Source organism: Polyodon spathula, chromosome 7, assembly GCF_017654505.1.
Source record: "Polyodon spathula isolate WHYD16114869_AA chromosome 7, ASM1765450v1, whole genome shotgun sequence".
NCBI lineage: Eukaryota > Metazoa > Chordata > Actinopteri > Acipenseriformes > Polyodontidae > Polyodon > Polyodon spathula.
The window spans coordinates 46,517,959-46,533,872 of NC_054540.1; the positions used below are offsets into that span (position 1 = coordinate 46,517,959).

At 37.7% G+C, this 15,914-nt stretch overlaps 1 protein-coding gene and 1 long non-coding RNA gene across 2 annotated transcripts in view; one reads left to right on the forward strand and one right to left on the reverse strand.

Annotated features, from left to right (window-relative positions):
- Positions 1-3,818: 3,818 nt before the first annotated feature.
- The window catches only part of LOC121318672 (wiskott-Aldrich syndrome protein family member 3-like), a 58,149-nt gene continuing 46,053 nt past the window's right edge, over positions 3,819-15,914 (reverse strand). Inside the window, exons 6-11 of the mRNA XM_041255598.1 lie at positions 15,377-15,487; positions 12,513-12,688; positions 11,401-11,655; positions 6,093-6,268; positions 5,855-6,031; positions 3,819-5,382 (exon numbers count right to left, since the gene is read on the reverse strand). Of these exons, the coding sequence (XP_041111532.1) occupies positions 5,225-5,382; positions 5,855-6,031; positions 6,093-6,268; positions 11,401-11,655; positions 12,513-12,688; positions 15,377-15,487 (1,053 nt within the window). The 3' untranslated portion in view covers positions 3,819-5,224. The remainder of the gene's footprint in view (positions 5,383-5,854; positions 6,032-6,092; positions 6,269-11,400; positions 11,656-12,512; positions 12,689-15,376; positions 15,488-15,914) is intronic.
- Positions 6,939-8,618, forward strand: LOC121318673. The gene is made up of 3 exons (XR_005950628.1): positions 6,939-7,314; positions 7,738-7,784; positions 8,151-8,618. It is a non-coding gene; the product is annotated as an uncharacterized LOC121318673 (long non-coding RNA).

Here is a 15,914-nt window from a genome sequence, read left to right on the forward strand (position 1 = left end):
CTGACAGTATACCTGAAAGCTGCAGTGTCCCTTTTCTTCAGCCTAAAGAAAGAACCATTTCTACAGCACATCAAATAAGAACGTTCAATACAGAAAACTCTAGCAAACTTCACCTTGAAAGCCACACTCCTACATCATTGAACATACAGGGTGGTTATTGGGACTGAACAGCAGTTCTGGATGAAGTGTATTTACTGAGGAATGAGATTTGGCAGATAGGATTTACATGCCACAACTAGAACCCATATGGGGGTGCTAATGTACACTAACTTGCATTAACGTGCCTCTGCAGTGTATACAAGTAACTTGTCGCTGTCAGCAACTAGGTAGTGTGGGGAAGTAATTAAAAAGAGAAGCAATGTGCTTGGTTATATAGACAAAAGTGTAGAGTCCTTATCCAGCGTGTTCTGGGATGAGGCTTGTTTGATGCACTGGTGTTTGTGCCTAACAAAATAATTCTATAAATCGAATCCATTTTGTACTTACACTAACTACATAGATCTCAAATGTGCAGTTTTGAAAGAAACACATATTCTACGTTTAAACTTAATATCTGGAAGCTCTTTTGCATACCTTATTCTTAGGTAATCTGCGGAGTGGGAAAATATCACCCTCTAAGTGAACAGTCCCAGAAAGTGCAAGATAATCTAAAAGCATGGCTTGTAAACAGAAATTTCTTTAACTTCTAACCTCTTAACGAGATAGCATGTTTTAAAATCAAAACATATGTTTACTAAAACATGGCTTTCTTTAAAAACTGCACATTAGAAGAATGGATGTGAATGGCGGAGAACTATGTTGTTAGCTACAATTGCTTTAAAAGCTGGTTAGACAAAGTTTTGCTACTAATCCTCAATAGGAACCGAATGTACAATTACGGGCTGAATGGTTTCCGCTCTTTTGCAACTTTTCATGTGTTCTTATGTGAAAACAAACAGCATTCTCCACTATTGCAGTTTAGCCACAAGTGACTTCATAAGCACCCTGTATAAATGTGATGGCTGCTTGTGGCATGCTGTGCTGTACGGTCATGAAATAGTAATCAGAGGCAACTGTGTGTAATGCTTTTGGAAAACTCCTGAATTCACCTGAAATACAAGGGATATACTGTGAATTCTTAACCAAAACAGTAGAGGGAAAACTCACAAGAAACAAACCAACTAACTTATCAGTAGCCTTTCAAATTCCAGTTTCCCTTACAAAATAAACCCTTCCAAGATCCTGATAATATAAACCCCATTTTACTTGCAAGCCAATAATTTGGTTCTTGAAGTCACGTGACACTGTGACCTTTCAACTTTGTTGGCTGCACCTGCTTCTATACAAAGAGTTGAATGGGTACAATTTCCCATGATTTCTCAGAAACCAGGAAATTCTGCACATGTTTACACTACTCCTCTTTAGGACTGTGTAATATTTCTTGAATAATCTATGGTAATTGTAACATGAATCCTGTCCTTTGCCCTATAGAATTCCCACGGTTACTATGGAAAGAGTCAAACACCAAAACTCACTATACAGGCCAGTCAAGGTGAGGCGGCCATTTCACTGCGGTGACCTTAAAGCATGCTTTTACTGTATAATAACAAAATGTAAACATTATGTAGGAATATTTAAGGATTGTTTTTCTAAGGGTTCCTTCAAAATCTCATCAATTTAAAGGCTTCTGAATTTAACATAACATTTACAGATGAAAGGGATACAGCACCTCTGAATACACAATCCTGCAGCTTTACATTTGCTTCTGCAAATGCATCAAAAGATACAAGCAAATACAACAACTTCTGTCTTTTTTCCACTATGTAGTAGAAGACAGATTGCTCAAATGTGTTTTAAATTCAAACATATTTTATTCTTCAACCAGCAGTGGAATAATCTGCACACTTTTCATAACACTGGTGTTGGTGATTATGTCCAGTGCTTATGTGGTGTATCCATGTGAAATGTAAAAAATGAAGCAGACTAATACCGGAGGAGCATGTAATAACAGGTTAGGAGGGGTGGGTGCAGGCAAAATAACTTTCTTTCCATGAAAAATAGACATTATATATATATATATATATATATATATATATATATATATATATATATATATATATATATAGCTCAAAGAGCCAGCTGCCCAACGTTTCGATATGTTGTACATATCTTTCTCAAGGGAGCCTGTGTTTGAATCAAAACATTGGAGGTATTTATAGGTGTTTGACAGCATGACAACTACTTGTTATTGTTTATATTCAAATCCATGATTTATTCCTACATGATGTAATGGTGTTCTATATATTGTGACATCACTTTTACTTATATCTTTAAATCTATATTAATTCTAATTAACATTATTTTATATAAACTTATATTCATATTATCATGCAATGCTGGCTCTGAGGATCAGCCTTGATATGGTCTCCCCAGCGCATCAGCAAACTTTTGAAATAATTTTGTTTATTTCATTATTTTTAACTTTTATATATTTATTGGAATTAATTAGTTCATTCTTTTCTGTTGAGCCCTGCTGGCATAATTGTGTTCAGTCTATTTATCAATTTACTTTCTTTTATTCTTCTATATGTGGCATTATCTAATTTTAGCTGTTCTAATACTACAAACTTTACATCATTTATGTCATGTCCTTGACTGGTGAAGTGCTGTACTATTGGTTCAATCATTTTTTTATTTCTAATTAATGAAAGGTGGTTCTGAATTATTTTATATAAAGTTGTTCCAGTCTCTCCAACATATTTTATTTCATCACATTTTTCACAGGCTATTCCATAAACAACATTGCTATTTTTACAGTAGGTATTAGTTTTTAGTGGATATGTGGTGTTCTTATGTTTAATTATATTTCTACTTTTGTCTATGTATTTACAAACTTTACATGTACTAGTACAAGTATTTGTAGAACCTATTCTGTCAATTATTCTTTTATGTTTACTGTGAACTAGAATATCACCTAAATTAGCTTCTCTTTTGAATGCTACAACTGGGGCCTTAAGAAACACTTTTTTCAATTTTTCTGAATTATGTAGAATCTGCAAAAAATACTTTTTGCAATTTTTCTGAATTATGTAGAATCCACAAGTGTTTCCAAACTATCTTAGAAATATTGGGCAAAAGTTTAGAGTAAGTCATTATTAATCGGACTCTCTTGACCTTTTTATCTCTATTTTTATAATCTAGATGATCATCTCTTTTTAGTTTATCCACTTTTTTAACTCTGTCTCTATAATTCTTTATTTGTATACTCTTTTTTTAAGATTTGTTTTTAATACTTGTCTTTGTTTTACATAGTCAATTTCTTTAGAGCATATTCTTCATATTCTTATTCCTAGCCCCTTTGGGATTGCCCTTTTAGTGTGTATTGGATGTGCAGAGGAAATGTATAAATACTGGTGCATATCAGCAGGTTTACAGAAGAGGTCAGTCTCAATTGAACCACCTTCAAGTTTTACTACGGTATCTAAAAATTCTATTTCTTTTCTTGTCCATCGAAGGTCCACCTTAATATTATTGTGTATTTTGTTTGCCATTTTATGAAACTGGAAAAGAGATTCTTCTCCATGTGTCCAAACCCCAAAAATATCATCTACAAACCAAATGTATTCTAAAGGTTCTTTTTCTGATTTTCTAAGTAATTGTTCTTCCCATTTCCCCATGTATGTTCCTATTGCTGTACCATCGTTTTGTTTGTAATTTTTATCAACAAATGTAAAATAACTGTTTTCTAACACTGTGTACTTGTTTCTTCCAATGAATGTATTAGTTACACTTACTTCCTTGTATGGTCTATTTTATCCTTGTAGTTTTAAAAATAAAAATCAGTTTGGTGGATATTTATTCAATAAGAATTTCTTAAGTTCTATTGAAAAGCACAAAATAAATGACACTGCTGATATAACTGTACATGTGTTGAGCAATATTACATTCTAATCATTTTCTGTTTCAGAATCCAATTCTGTAATCAGATCATGTGACCCACAGAACAGGAAGTGATTAGGTACCAGGAAACACTACCAGGTTTTAGTCTATGGCATTAAAATTGAAATAACTACATAGCTGTGATTACCAGGAAACAGACATGTACGATACAAAAAAAACAAAAAAAAAAACAGTTATTGTCAACACAATGAAGGGGGAAGAGATAAAGTAAATCACACTAATACAAAGTATGAACATTTATCTGAAAGCCTTGGTTTAGTTATTATTAGTCCTCCAAACACATGAGTTTATTCCTTAATAAAACTGCGGACTTGCCTTAAGAAAGCTCTAAATTAAAAGAATAGAAAGCATGTGTGTTTGTTTCCATGTAACAGTTAAATTCTGTGCTTGCTTCACAATTGGTTAATCCAACCATCAGTCCACTATGAAGTCATGCACTTCCATGACATATTTTGGTGCATACTGTACATTAAGAACAGTCTCCTTTTAATTATTCATTATTACCTAGAACAAATGCTTAACTATTACAGTAATTCAACATCAGCTGCTACATACAGCACTGGGCTATTTGTATGGCTATAGTTATACATAGATAAGCTTGCAGGAATAAATGATTCATTGATTGTATTAAGTTACCCTGTTCTTTGTTCCACTTGGTTGCTCAGCAGTTCGGTTTATTTTGTGGTGAGCGAGTGACCGACTGATCTGGTATAAATCCATGGCTAGATCTGCGTGGGGACAAGATTACATGAGTTTATTTGACTTTATAATACACCTCAGTATACAAGAAAGTAAAATCAGAAAGGTCTCATGCCTGCCTAGCATATATTTAGACTTATTATCCCACAGGGCTTCAACTCAGGCTTTCAGGTTTTGACTGCAGATGGCTGAAACACAAACCACCCGTGCTTCTGAAAGTAATCATCCATAATTGGAAAACAGTCAATCAAAATTCTCAAGGTAAAACTACAAGAAGCTAAGTCAGGTAGGCAAACGTTTCGACTTCTTCAGTGTACTTGAGTCGGAGCAATTTAGCATTGATTGTCTTTCCGGAAATAAAGAAGCTGATCTGCCGTTAAGAATTTAGCATTACACATGTACTTCTGGTCTTGTCGTTATTGTCATTTAGTTTTGTGTATGTCCTGACAATCGATCCCACAATACCACCGTGCAATGCCTTACATATGTGTTTGAATGTTGCATTTGAACTGACAGTCCTTGGAAGGTTGCTGACTAAGGCAGTGACAGTCCTGAGGCCTAGTTTGAAGCCCTGGTCCCTGCTGTCTCAATCAGACCACTCATTCTCATCCAGCTCTGAGTCGTCGTCTGATTCGCTGTACTCCACGGCGATGCGGCGTGACAAGATGGTGGCCACATCGTTTGCCACCGGCTCCTTCTTCGCCTCCTGCTCCCTCTGCTCTTGAACTTTTCGAAGCTGAATACCTGGAGGATGGAGAACGTTTTGTTCATTAAAGCTGAAAATGTTACACAGGATGGATGTCACTTGGGATGTAAGTCCCAGAACACTGAATATGCCACTAGAATATCCTTTACAAAAGTATCCCATAGTAAAAGCATAACAAAGCGTACTGAAAGAATGATAAATCATAGATAAGCATTATAATACCAAGGGAGGTATGGTAAAGCAAATTCAATTTAATTGAGTTATAGGTGTATGTGTTATACCAACTCGTAGTGTGTAAACACATCTTGGCTTCCATCCTGGGTCAGTTCACTTCTACTTGTGCTGATATTTCTTCAAACTTTCATCGTCCTATAACCTTACAGCGTATAATACATTATATAGTCATCCTTTTTATAAAACAGTGAAATCAAAATGTAAAAAATGCAAACAAAGACTTGTTGGAAAAAGCAGATTGCAATTGAAATGTAACACAGCAAGCGAGCTCCCCACCTCTGCGAATGGCAGCGAGGAGGTCGCTGCGCGCGTCGCTCATGGGGACGACTGGAATCTGAGACTTCCGTGAGTCCTGCGCTGCCGAGGGCGAGGCGGTGGGAGCAGTGGATTGGGCGTGTGTGGGGGGGGCTGGAGCCTCCTCCTCCCCCTCCTCCTCCTCCCCACCGGAAGGTCTTCCCCCCACCAGAACCCCCTCCTCCCTTTCTCTAGGAGGGAAAGAGATCCCCCCTCTCCCCCTCATGCCAGGAGAGGGGGAGTCGGGGAGAGGGGGAGTACGGTCGAGATGCCACAGTGACAGTACTCGGGGGCAGAGGGGTGGGGGGGGCGGCTGGACTGTCGAAAGCAGAGGGGATGACAGGGGGAGGGGGAGGAGGAGCTGGGGGCACAAAGTATTCCGGGATCTGTTTGGCACTAAAAAACAAAACAAAAAAAAAATACAGGTTATATACTTACAGGGTAATTATCTACTTTTTTCTGAATATTTATTTTCTTACCTGTTTAATATCCTAGTATGTGTCTTCTGTATTATAAAACTTTTAAAGGCTGAATTTAGGTGGCTTGAAAAAAGGACCAACTGCAATTTCTGTGATTGCAGTTTTGTAAATCTTTTGTAGAAAACATGTTGTTTTAAGAATAAATTGAATATGAAAGTGACTTCGTAACCCTCCTGTATATGTTTGCCACATTTCCATTTGTGCCAGACTGAATCCAGTTTGTAAAAATCAATCTCATTTTGTTCAATATCAAACTGGGGCTGCAGCCTGAACTACAAATCTAATCTGCAACAGGAAATGAACAAGTCTGACTTCAAACTGCTTTCATCTCAGTCCCAGTGGCTGACAGAAACTGTAAAAACCCTTTATTAAATAGTTAGTGTACCTTTAAGTAATGCAAAGAGTTCATTTGCAGCACCTACTGGGTTGTACTCTGTGGAATATCTCAGTGCAAGGAGGGCAGAGAGCTAAATAATACAAGTGCCTGACTGTGAGACATGTATGTTATAGAATGGAACTGGAACTACTGTAGGCTTGGTACGGGCTGAAGCACTTGACTGCTATAATAAATGTGCTCTGTCTATGCATCTGCACTCTCAAAACTTTGAGCCCATACACATGCCCCGTATAGAGGAGTATTGAGTGAACCCACACACATGCCCTGTATAGAGGAGTACTGAGTGAACTTTCTGCAACCTGGATCAGACAGCTACACTGGCAACTTTTTTGGGCAAACTGTTGTCAGCAACAATTGACTCAATTTTTGTATTGAAATATTTTCAGGTTGCTGTTAAATGAGAAAAGAAGATAGCAGCACCATCTAGTGGGCGATTTGATTGTAAACGTCCAATTAGCGCATCGAACAAGATCATGTGACTGCAAAAATAAAAAAATGGCAGTTTACTTGGTTGGATCTTCGCGAGCTATGTGGACAGTTAATACTGAAAACTGACTTGTTTTCAGGTAAGCTATATTATTCATTATAATGTACATTTACCATGTTTAAATGATATTATGTAAATGAAGGATAGTCACAGGATAGCAGAAGATGTATATGTCTGTGTTTTTAAACACAAAACAAACAACAAAAAAACCCTGCCATCTTCATTTTCTTTTCTTTATTTATCTTTTATTAATATATCGCTTTCACTCTCAACCAAATCAGTATTACCGATCTACTGTTCAGTATTCCTGCCAAGACCAGAGCAAGTGAACAGCTGATCGGAATTATTATATGTGCACGCACCTGCCGTGAATGTAGCTAACCTATGAATGCATATATTAAGGCAATTGCTCAATTACCACAAAGATCGTCGAGTATTAAAATAATCGCGACGACTCGAGTAACTCGATTAATTATCCCAGCTCTACTCTGCATGCCCACAGGTTCTGGGACTGATCCCCGGCAAGCACCGGCACAAATTAAGCATTGGGTAAGGTTAAATGAAAAATATGCAATAGGAATTTAAAATAAAAGTGTACTATGTAAGTCTACCAACAATAACAGAAAACAAGGCAGACATTACAACTGCAAATTATGAGCATAAGACTGAACACTAAACACCTTTACTTTGAGAAAGGAACTGTTACTGATGTGTCTGTGTGCTGCTTAAAACGACTGTTTTATTTATGACACACACAGTATATATGTCATTAATAAAGTAAAGCAGTAATATGATGGTAAATTATATATTTGTATATTAACATTATTCGTTTTAATATTTATTATTTTTACTACTGTTCCTACTATTACTGCTATAAATACATTTTTTTAAAAAAATGTATTTGTTGGTAAATAGAAAACCAGTTTTTATAGGACCTAAGACATGTGGATTACAGAAGAAGAGACAAATGGTCAAACATTGTGGAGAACCCTGCTGCAGCATAGACAACCTGCCATCTGATGCCTTTCTCTGCTCCTCCAGTGATAACATGTCATCACTGGAGCACTCGTCCCAGCACCTCCCCTGTCACCTTCAGAAGACCAGATACAAGATAGGCCAAAAAAAAACAGGGGCAAGACAACCAGTCAAGCAGAACAAGCAATGGAAATGGCTTTAAATTATTTAAGCCATCGAGAAAAACATCACCATCTAAAATATTTGGAAGAATGTATAAATAGCTAACCCCCTAAAAAGGTTCCCAGTGTTAAAAGAAAAATAATTGATCTTGTGTGGTAGAAGAATTGTAGTATTCACACATACCATTGAAATAAAACTAAAAAATAATTAGATCTTGTAACATAAATTACAACTGTCTTCAAACTGCCTGGCCAAGGCACTTGATTTGTAAATATGTATTACAAAGATGTATTACAAAATATGTATTACAAAGATTACTAATTACAGCAGTTTGTTTTGTGTTACTGTTCAATGTTTTTGCTTCAGAAATGGTTATATGAAAATAAACACATTGCAGAAAAAATTTCAGAGTTTGAAAGGGCCTCCATTTTATTCATTTGTAATAACAAGAAAAATGAAGATATAATCTGAGATTGTGACTAGAAATAGATAATAATAATAATAATAATAATAATAATAATAATAATAATAATAATAATAATAATACATACATACATACATACATACGTACATACCTACATATATACATGCATACATACTAATAACAATACTAATAAGACATAATATCAATTAATATTAATAATTACAAACAGAACATAGACATAACTATTAATAATTATAAACAGAATATAATAAAGTAAACTTTATACAGGTTTTTCATAACTTTGGACACTTTAGCCTAATTGTATAACATAAACAAGCAGAAAATAAAATGCATGCATATGCTACAGGCTCCTCCCTCCAAGATCCATTGGTCATTTCCCCTGTTCCTGTGTCTTCATGATCAAGTAGATCATGTGGTGTGCTGTCGTGCGCATATAATTATGTAATGCACATGCAGCTTGGGTAAGGATAAGAACCTTAGAAGGTTCTAGGGGGATAGGCTTTCTATATAACTGCCAGCGGTTTGCCAAAATACCAAAAGCATTTTCAACACAACGCCTAGCCCTTGATAGTAGTTAAAAATGTGCATACTTTCATGTAATTGGTTTCTTTGGTAAGGCTTCATAAGGTTGCGTTTGAGTCCAAAACTCTCATCAGCAACAATCACAAATAGCACTTTTGCATCCTTCCAGGCGAGCTTTGTGATGCTGGGATATTGAGTGTGTCGTGAACAAGACCTTTGTTCAAGCTGCATTTTGCTAACACACCCCCATCATTTACTCCTACATTTGTGCCAATGTCGATGTAAATACATTTTAAATCAGCATCAACAAGTGTCATTAAAACCAATGAGTTTGTTCCTTTATAATTGAAATTACGGGATTGGTGGTGTGTTTTCCATCCAAGGCACCAACACATGTCTTCAAACTTTTTTTGCCACAGCTACCCATTCCTCCACTGAAAAAGGAACTTTTACGTAGTCTTTTTTAGGCAATCATATAAAGCATGGGATGTCTCAATCACAATGCAAGCAATGTCGGCTGACCCTAAAAGTGCACTGCGGTGATGAAAAGGATTCACCTGTAGCCAGAAATCTAAGTGTTATGGCGAGTCTTTCACCTGGAGATATTGCTTCCCGAAGCTGCGTGTCTTTCTTTTGAATTTTCTCCTTTATCATTCCCAACAAACAACTAAATGTAGCCTCATCCATGCGCAGCCAACTGCAATAACTTGGTGGGTCTTTTTCAGCCAACTCTCTGAGCAAGCGGCTATAGCATCCTCTGCTTCATCACCGTAACACCAATCCCTGGTCCATACTCGCTTTCGCTTCTTTTTTTTTTGGCCTGGTAACACAACAACAACAATAATAATAATAATAATAATAATAATAATAATAATAATAATAATAATAATATTATATTTATTAATAATAAGAATAATTACCTTTCAATGAGCAAAACAGCAGCAACCAAAAGAGTAACAGCAGCATATGTGATTTCTTCCATTTTTTCACCTTCACCTTCTCCTTCACTTCTTCTAATTGGCTGAGTAATTGTTCAAGAAGCATATAGTTTCAATCTCTATTGTTATTGGCTAATGAAAATTATTTTTCAGTTGACCATTGCTTTACCTGGTTGCCATAGTTGCTCAAACCAATCCAGTTGCTGGCTGTAGTTGTCGGCAACAATTGCCCCAAAAGTTGCCAGTGTATCATTGCCTTTACTCCTCGCATTGCTCCCTAATGTTTACATTAGTTTCTTAATGCATTAGGTAATCAATAATGACACCACACCCACTGTGGAGTTTAATTCGTTTGTTTGTCAGGCTTGATTTCCAATGGATTTTTGAGGCCTGCTTTTTAAAGTAGCGATGCCTATATTTGTTGCCTCACATTTTGAATTCAATGTGCTGCAAAAGCAAGGGTTGGGTCAGAAAATATCCAGTTTATCACTTTCAACACTGCAGTCCTGCAGACGAGTAAACTGATTGGGTATATACCTGTATATGCAGTCAGCCCCTATTACTTCAAAAGGGACTGTGGAAAAGTGTCAAAAACATGTAGACTTGACTCTAACAGACGTTCACCTGGCAACAACAACCTGGCAAAACAAGCATTACAACACCCAGGTATTGATACAACTGACATGCCTGTTTTGCTCTGTAGTTTACTTACAAGTGAACCCTCAATTCTTATGATTTTTTCTTTCCTAAGCGAAATTAGGAGTGAAAATCGGTGTGTGACAATAACCAAAGTGATATTATCAGGATTTGATTCTCTGTAGTTCTTAGAGTGTATCTGCACATGCTGTGGCTTATCTACTGATGTAGAGTGCCCGAAACAAATGGAAGATTTAATATATAATTAATGTGTTAACTAAAACTGAGTGATTTACTGAGTTCAAACACAAGGGAAATATGTTTGGTCAGTGGACTCAACCCAGCAAACATCAGTATAATCAGACATCAGGGTGTGGGCCTGCCTTTTGGGAGCACTGGATTCACAAGAATGTGAAAACAAAGAAATAAATCAATAAACAAAGAAACAAATCAATCAATCAATCAATAAGGCACAGCTTTCCGGTACCTGTAGTCCTTGGCTGTGGGCGGCCGTGGGCCATTGAGTCCTGGGTCGGAGGGTAGAGGCACCCTGCCCAGAGAGCTCTGTCTGCCTGCTGTGGTGGCCGGGCCCCTGTACGCACGGTCCAGTGACTGGGTCTGCACTGGGGCCGCCAGCAGCTCCTTGCTGTCGCTGGTGGAGTAGGAGCTGGACGCACTCACCTGCTGGGAGGGGTGGTTCGGACTAGCTGGGTAGGAGTGTTCTGCATCAGAGGCAACAGACCTGCACAAGGGGACAAATAAGCTGCCATTTTCTGCTGGTGAAAGTGGAATTTGAAATGTAAAACGGTCTCCGTGTTTCTATTTCCTGATTGACAAGATACTTGTGTGGTGTCTGTGCTGGCTTTCTGGATGTGCAAGAGATTGGAGGAATGGATGTTCTTGTCATGAGTGTGGAAACACAATGTAAAAACAGGGATCCCTGGGATCTGTAGTTCTGTAGCACTGACTCTGGGACATATTACTACAGCTGCCACAATGCCGTGTGCAATGAAATGTACAAAAACCTATACCCATAATAGACAACTTAATTGGTTAGAGTAGGGCTGTCTTTTTACAAAGCTCTGAAAGGAGTTAAAATACATTTTTACAGACATTTTGTGTTAACAGTAACGCTACTTCAGGGGAAGGGTTTTCAGTATTGTCACTAGATTTGTCATGCCATGGTGATGTATTGTAGGTCCATGTATGTATGTCACACTCATACTGTGCACTTATGATATGCTGTACTATATATAAAGTTGGTCATGTTGATCTGATTTTTTCATGATACTTATAGCTTTAATTTTGTATTCACTTGTAATGGGGATATGTGGGTTACTGACATGTATTCATGGAATGGCATATCTAAAAAACTGGCATAATTGAATTAATTAATGATTTATGAATTAATAATGATTTATAGCTTCACTTAAAAAAGAAAAAGTAAAATCTCAAAGGATGTGGACTCCCTATGACACACCAGTCCATTTTACAGATTTCAAACCTGATTTCTACATCTAGCACATAAACAACACAGCCACCACCAGGAGTGACTCAGTGAAATCAGGAGAATGTCCTTTTCTAATTTCAGTAGTGCACCTGTTGTCTGGAGAGAGCGAGCCCTCTGAAGACACAACGTGGAACGGAGAGGGGGAGAACCTGTTATCGGGCCGGAACTCCTTGTCGTACGCCATCAGGTTCCACACATCACGGCGATTTCTCGCCTTGCGCACCTTCTTCACTTCTCGGCTCGGGTCCTCCACCTGCTTCTGCTCCTATAAGAAACAAGAACATGTTGAATCAGCTTCCAAACCAGGTTGTAAAGAATGTGAAAAGAACTGAGCTCAGTCCCATTGGAAGGCTTACAGAACCACATTGCTTTACCTTAGCTGTATCCCGTATTGTGCCCATCTCAATGATAGATTTGATAATGATAATGGCAATGCTATGGCAAGTTTTGAGGTAGATATTTCCTGTTGTAAAGTATTTTAAGCATCAATTAAACATAAAAAGCCCCTTTTTCAAGTCAGTTTAGCTTTCTCAACCCTTCCGATGCTACATTATTAATAGCTGCATGTCTGGCTTCTAGTGGGGCTGGACAAGAATGACAGCTTCACTTATTATCACATACTAAAAATGATCACAGTTAATGGCGATTATTTTAAATCATGTGTTAACTCCATTTAATTGTAACTAATACAGTGTCTCTCAAAAGTATTCACCCCCCTTGGACTTTTCCACATTTTATTGTGTTACAACATGGAATCAAAATGGATTTAATTAGGAGTTTTTGCCACTGATCAACACAAAAAAGTCCATAATGTCAAAGTGAAAATAAAATCTACAAATTGTTCTAAATTAATTACAAATATAAAACAGAAAATAATTGATTGCATAAGTATTCACTCCTTTTGCTATGACACACCTAAATAAGTTCTGGTGCAACCAATTGTCTTTAGAAGTCACATAATTAGTTGAATGGAGCCTTCCTGTGTGCAATTAAGGTGTTTAACATGCTTTCAGGTTAAATACACCTGTCTCTGGGAGGTCCCACAGTTGTTTAGTACATTTCCTAACAAAAACTACATCATGAAGAAGAAGGAACATTCAAAGCAAATCCGGAATAAGGTTCTTCAAAAGCACCAATCGGGGGTAGGATATAAGAACATTTCCAAGGCATTGAATATCCCCCGGAGCACAGTAAAGTCCATTATTAAGAAATGGAGAGAATATGGCACAACTGTGAAAAAATCTCACATCAAATCTCGGCTAGAGTTTGCCAGAAGGCATGTGGGAGACTCTGAGACCAAGTAGAAGATTCTATGATCTAATGAGAAGCATGATGGTGGCAGCATCATGCTATGGAGATGCTTCTCTGCATCAGGGCCAGGAAAGCTTGTTAAGATAGAGGGCAAAATGGATGCAGCAAAGTACAGAGAAATCCTAGAGGAAAACCTGCTGAAGTCTGCAAAAGACCTGGGACTTGGGAGAAGATTCATCTTCCAGCAGGACAAACATACAGCCAAAGCCACACTGCAGTGGCTTAAAAACAAAAAGGTCAATGTCCTGGAGTGGCCCAGTCAAAGCCCGGACCTCAATCCAATCGAGAATATGTGGAAAGAGTTGAAATGGGCAAAAATTGCAGTGTCCAAATGTGCAAAGCTGGTAGAGACTTATCCAAATAGACTCATGGTTGTAATTGCTGCCAAAGGTGACTCTACCAAATATTGACTCAAGGGGGTGAATACTTATGCAATCAATTATTTTCTGTTTTGTATTTGTAATTCATTTAGAACAATCTGTAGATTTCATTTTTCACTTTGACATTATGGCCTTTTTTTGTGTTGATCAGTTGCAAAAACTCCTAATTAAATCCATTTTGATTCCATGTTGTAACACAATAAAATGTGGAAAAGTCCAAGGGGGGGTGAATACTTTTGAGAGCCACTGTAAGTACTTCTTTCTCTGTCACAGACTCTTCTTTTTAAATTAAGCCATCTCATCGTTCTCTTCATGATAGAATGGGTTGTCTGCACTAAAGGAAGATCAAGGAACAACTTATCAGTGGCTCTGATTCTTTTGCTTCAGATGACTGCCACAAATCCGATTATTGCCTGCAGTTACTTGTGTATTTACTACCTTTTTGTACAATTCCAGTTCAAAAAGTAATATATAATACTTATTCTTTTTACTTTTAAAGTAAAAAAAAATACAGTGCAACTCTCTGCAAAAATGCATATGAATAGTCATTTTACATAGGCATACCCTAACATGGACTTACGATGCACAGGAGTTCCCCCTAGGAAAGGCATATACATAACGATAAAAAAAAAAAATAATGCAACCATATCAACCAATACATGATTTGGTGCATTATTGACATTTATTGACAAAGGCCCTGTTCACTGTAAGGACTGTTTTTCTAAGGACTGTTTTTTTTAAAGCGAACCTATAAAAATTCTCCCAGATCAGGGGTGGCCGATCCTGGTCCTGAAGTGCCGCAGGGTCTTCTGCTTTTCGTTCCACCCGAGTTCTCAGTGACTTAATAGAACCAGTTGTTTTCTTAACTGGTCAACACTAACATGTTTCCTAGGTCTTTGGCGATTGAGGACTTAAAGAGACCCAGAAAAGCTGCAGGACTGTGGCTCTCCAGGACCAGCATTGGCCACCCCTGTCCTAGATTGAGCAGCACTTTGAAAATTAAACGTCTAACTTTCTCAAACAGTTGAAAAGGGGTTTCATGAACTGCAAACTCAATTGAATTAAACAAAACAGCCCTTATTAAAACTTTCCCCGAGGGAGTTCATCTGTCAGCAGAACCTAAGCAGGATATAGTCTAATACTGCCAGGTGTCAATGGGCAATGTTTCACTGTGCTAGCATTGTGAAGCTCAGGGTTTACCCTCATTCTATCTTTGTGAACAGTAGTAAACACAGGTGACGATTTCAAAGCAAAGGTCTTACTGGGCTGTATAGGGTGCTTCTGGACGGGGTGGCTGTGGGCTGGCTGCCAGGCTGCAGTTGGCTCAGCCTGGATTTGGGCCTAACTTGCTCTGCGGTGGGCTGGCTGCCTGTCTGGAGGAGAGGGAAAGCCTACTTGGTTAGAAACTCTGTGGAACTGCCCATTGCAAGACAGCATAAGAGCACAGCGACTGTAGCAGGGCCGACAGACAAGTTCATTTCTGCAAATATACACTATGTTAGTTCCATTAAATCTTTCCATCGAAAATATATATTTTTTGTCCATCACTAGTTGGCAAAATTACCATCTCATACACCCTTGTCCTTGAGAGGCTCAACTTGAAGGACAAAGAACTACAAAACATTTCCAGTAAATCTTACCGAATTTGTGTGTTACAATAATACATACAAAATGTATTGATCTCTCTTTGAAAGAATTTCGACTCTGCACTTCAGACGCCATGGGATGAGCAGTGATTGGTTACTGAGTCAAACTGGAAGTTATCTCGGGATTTCAATTCTAGCAAAACACCCAGAGGAA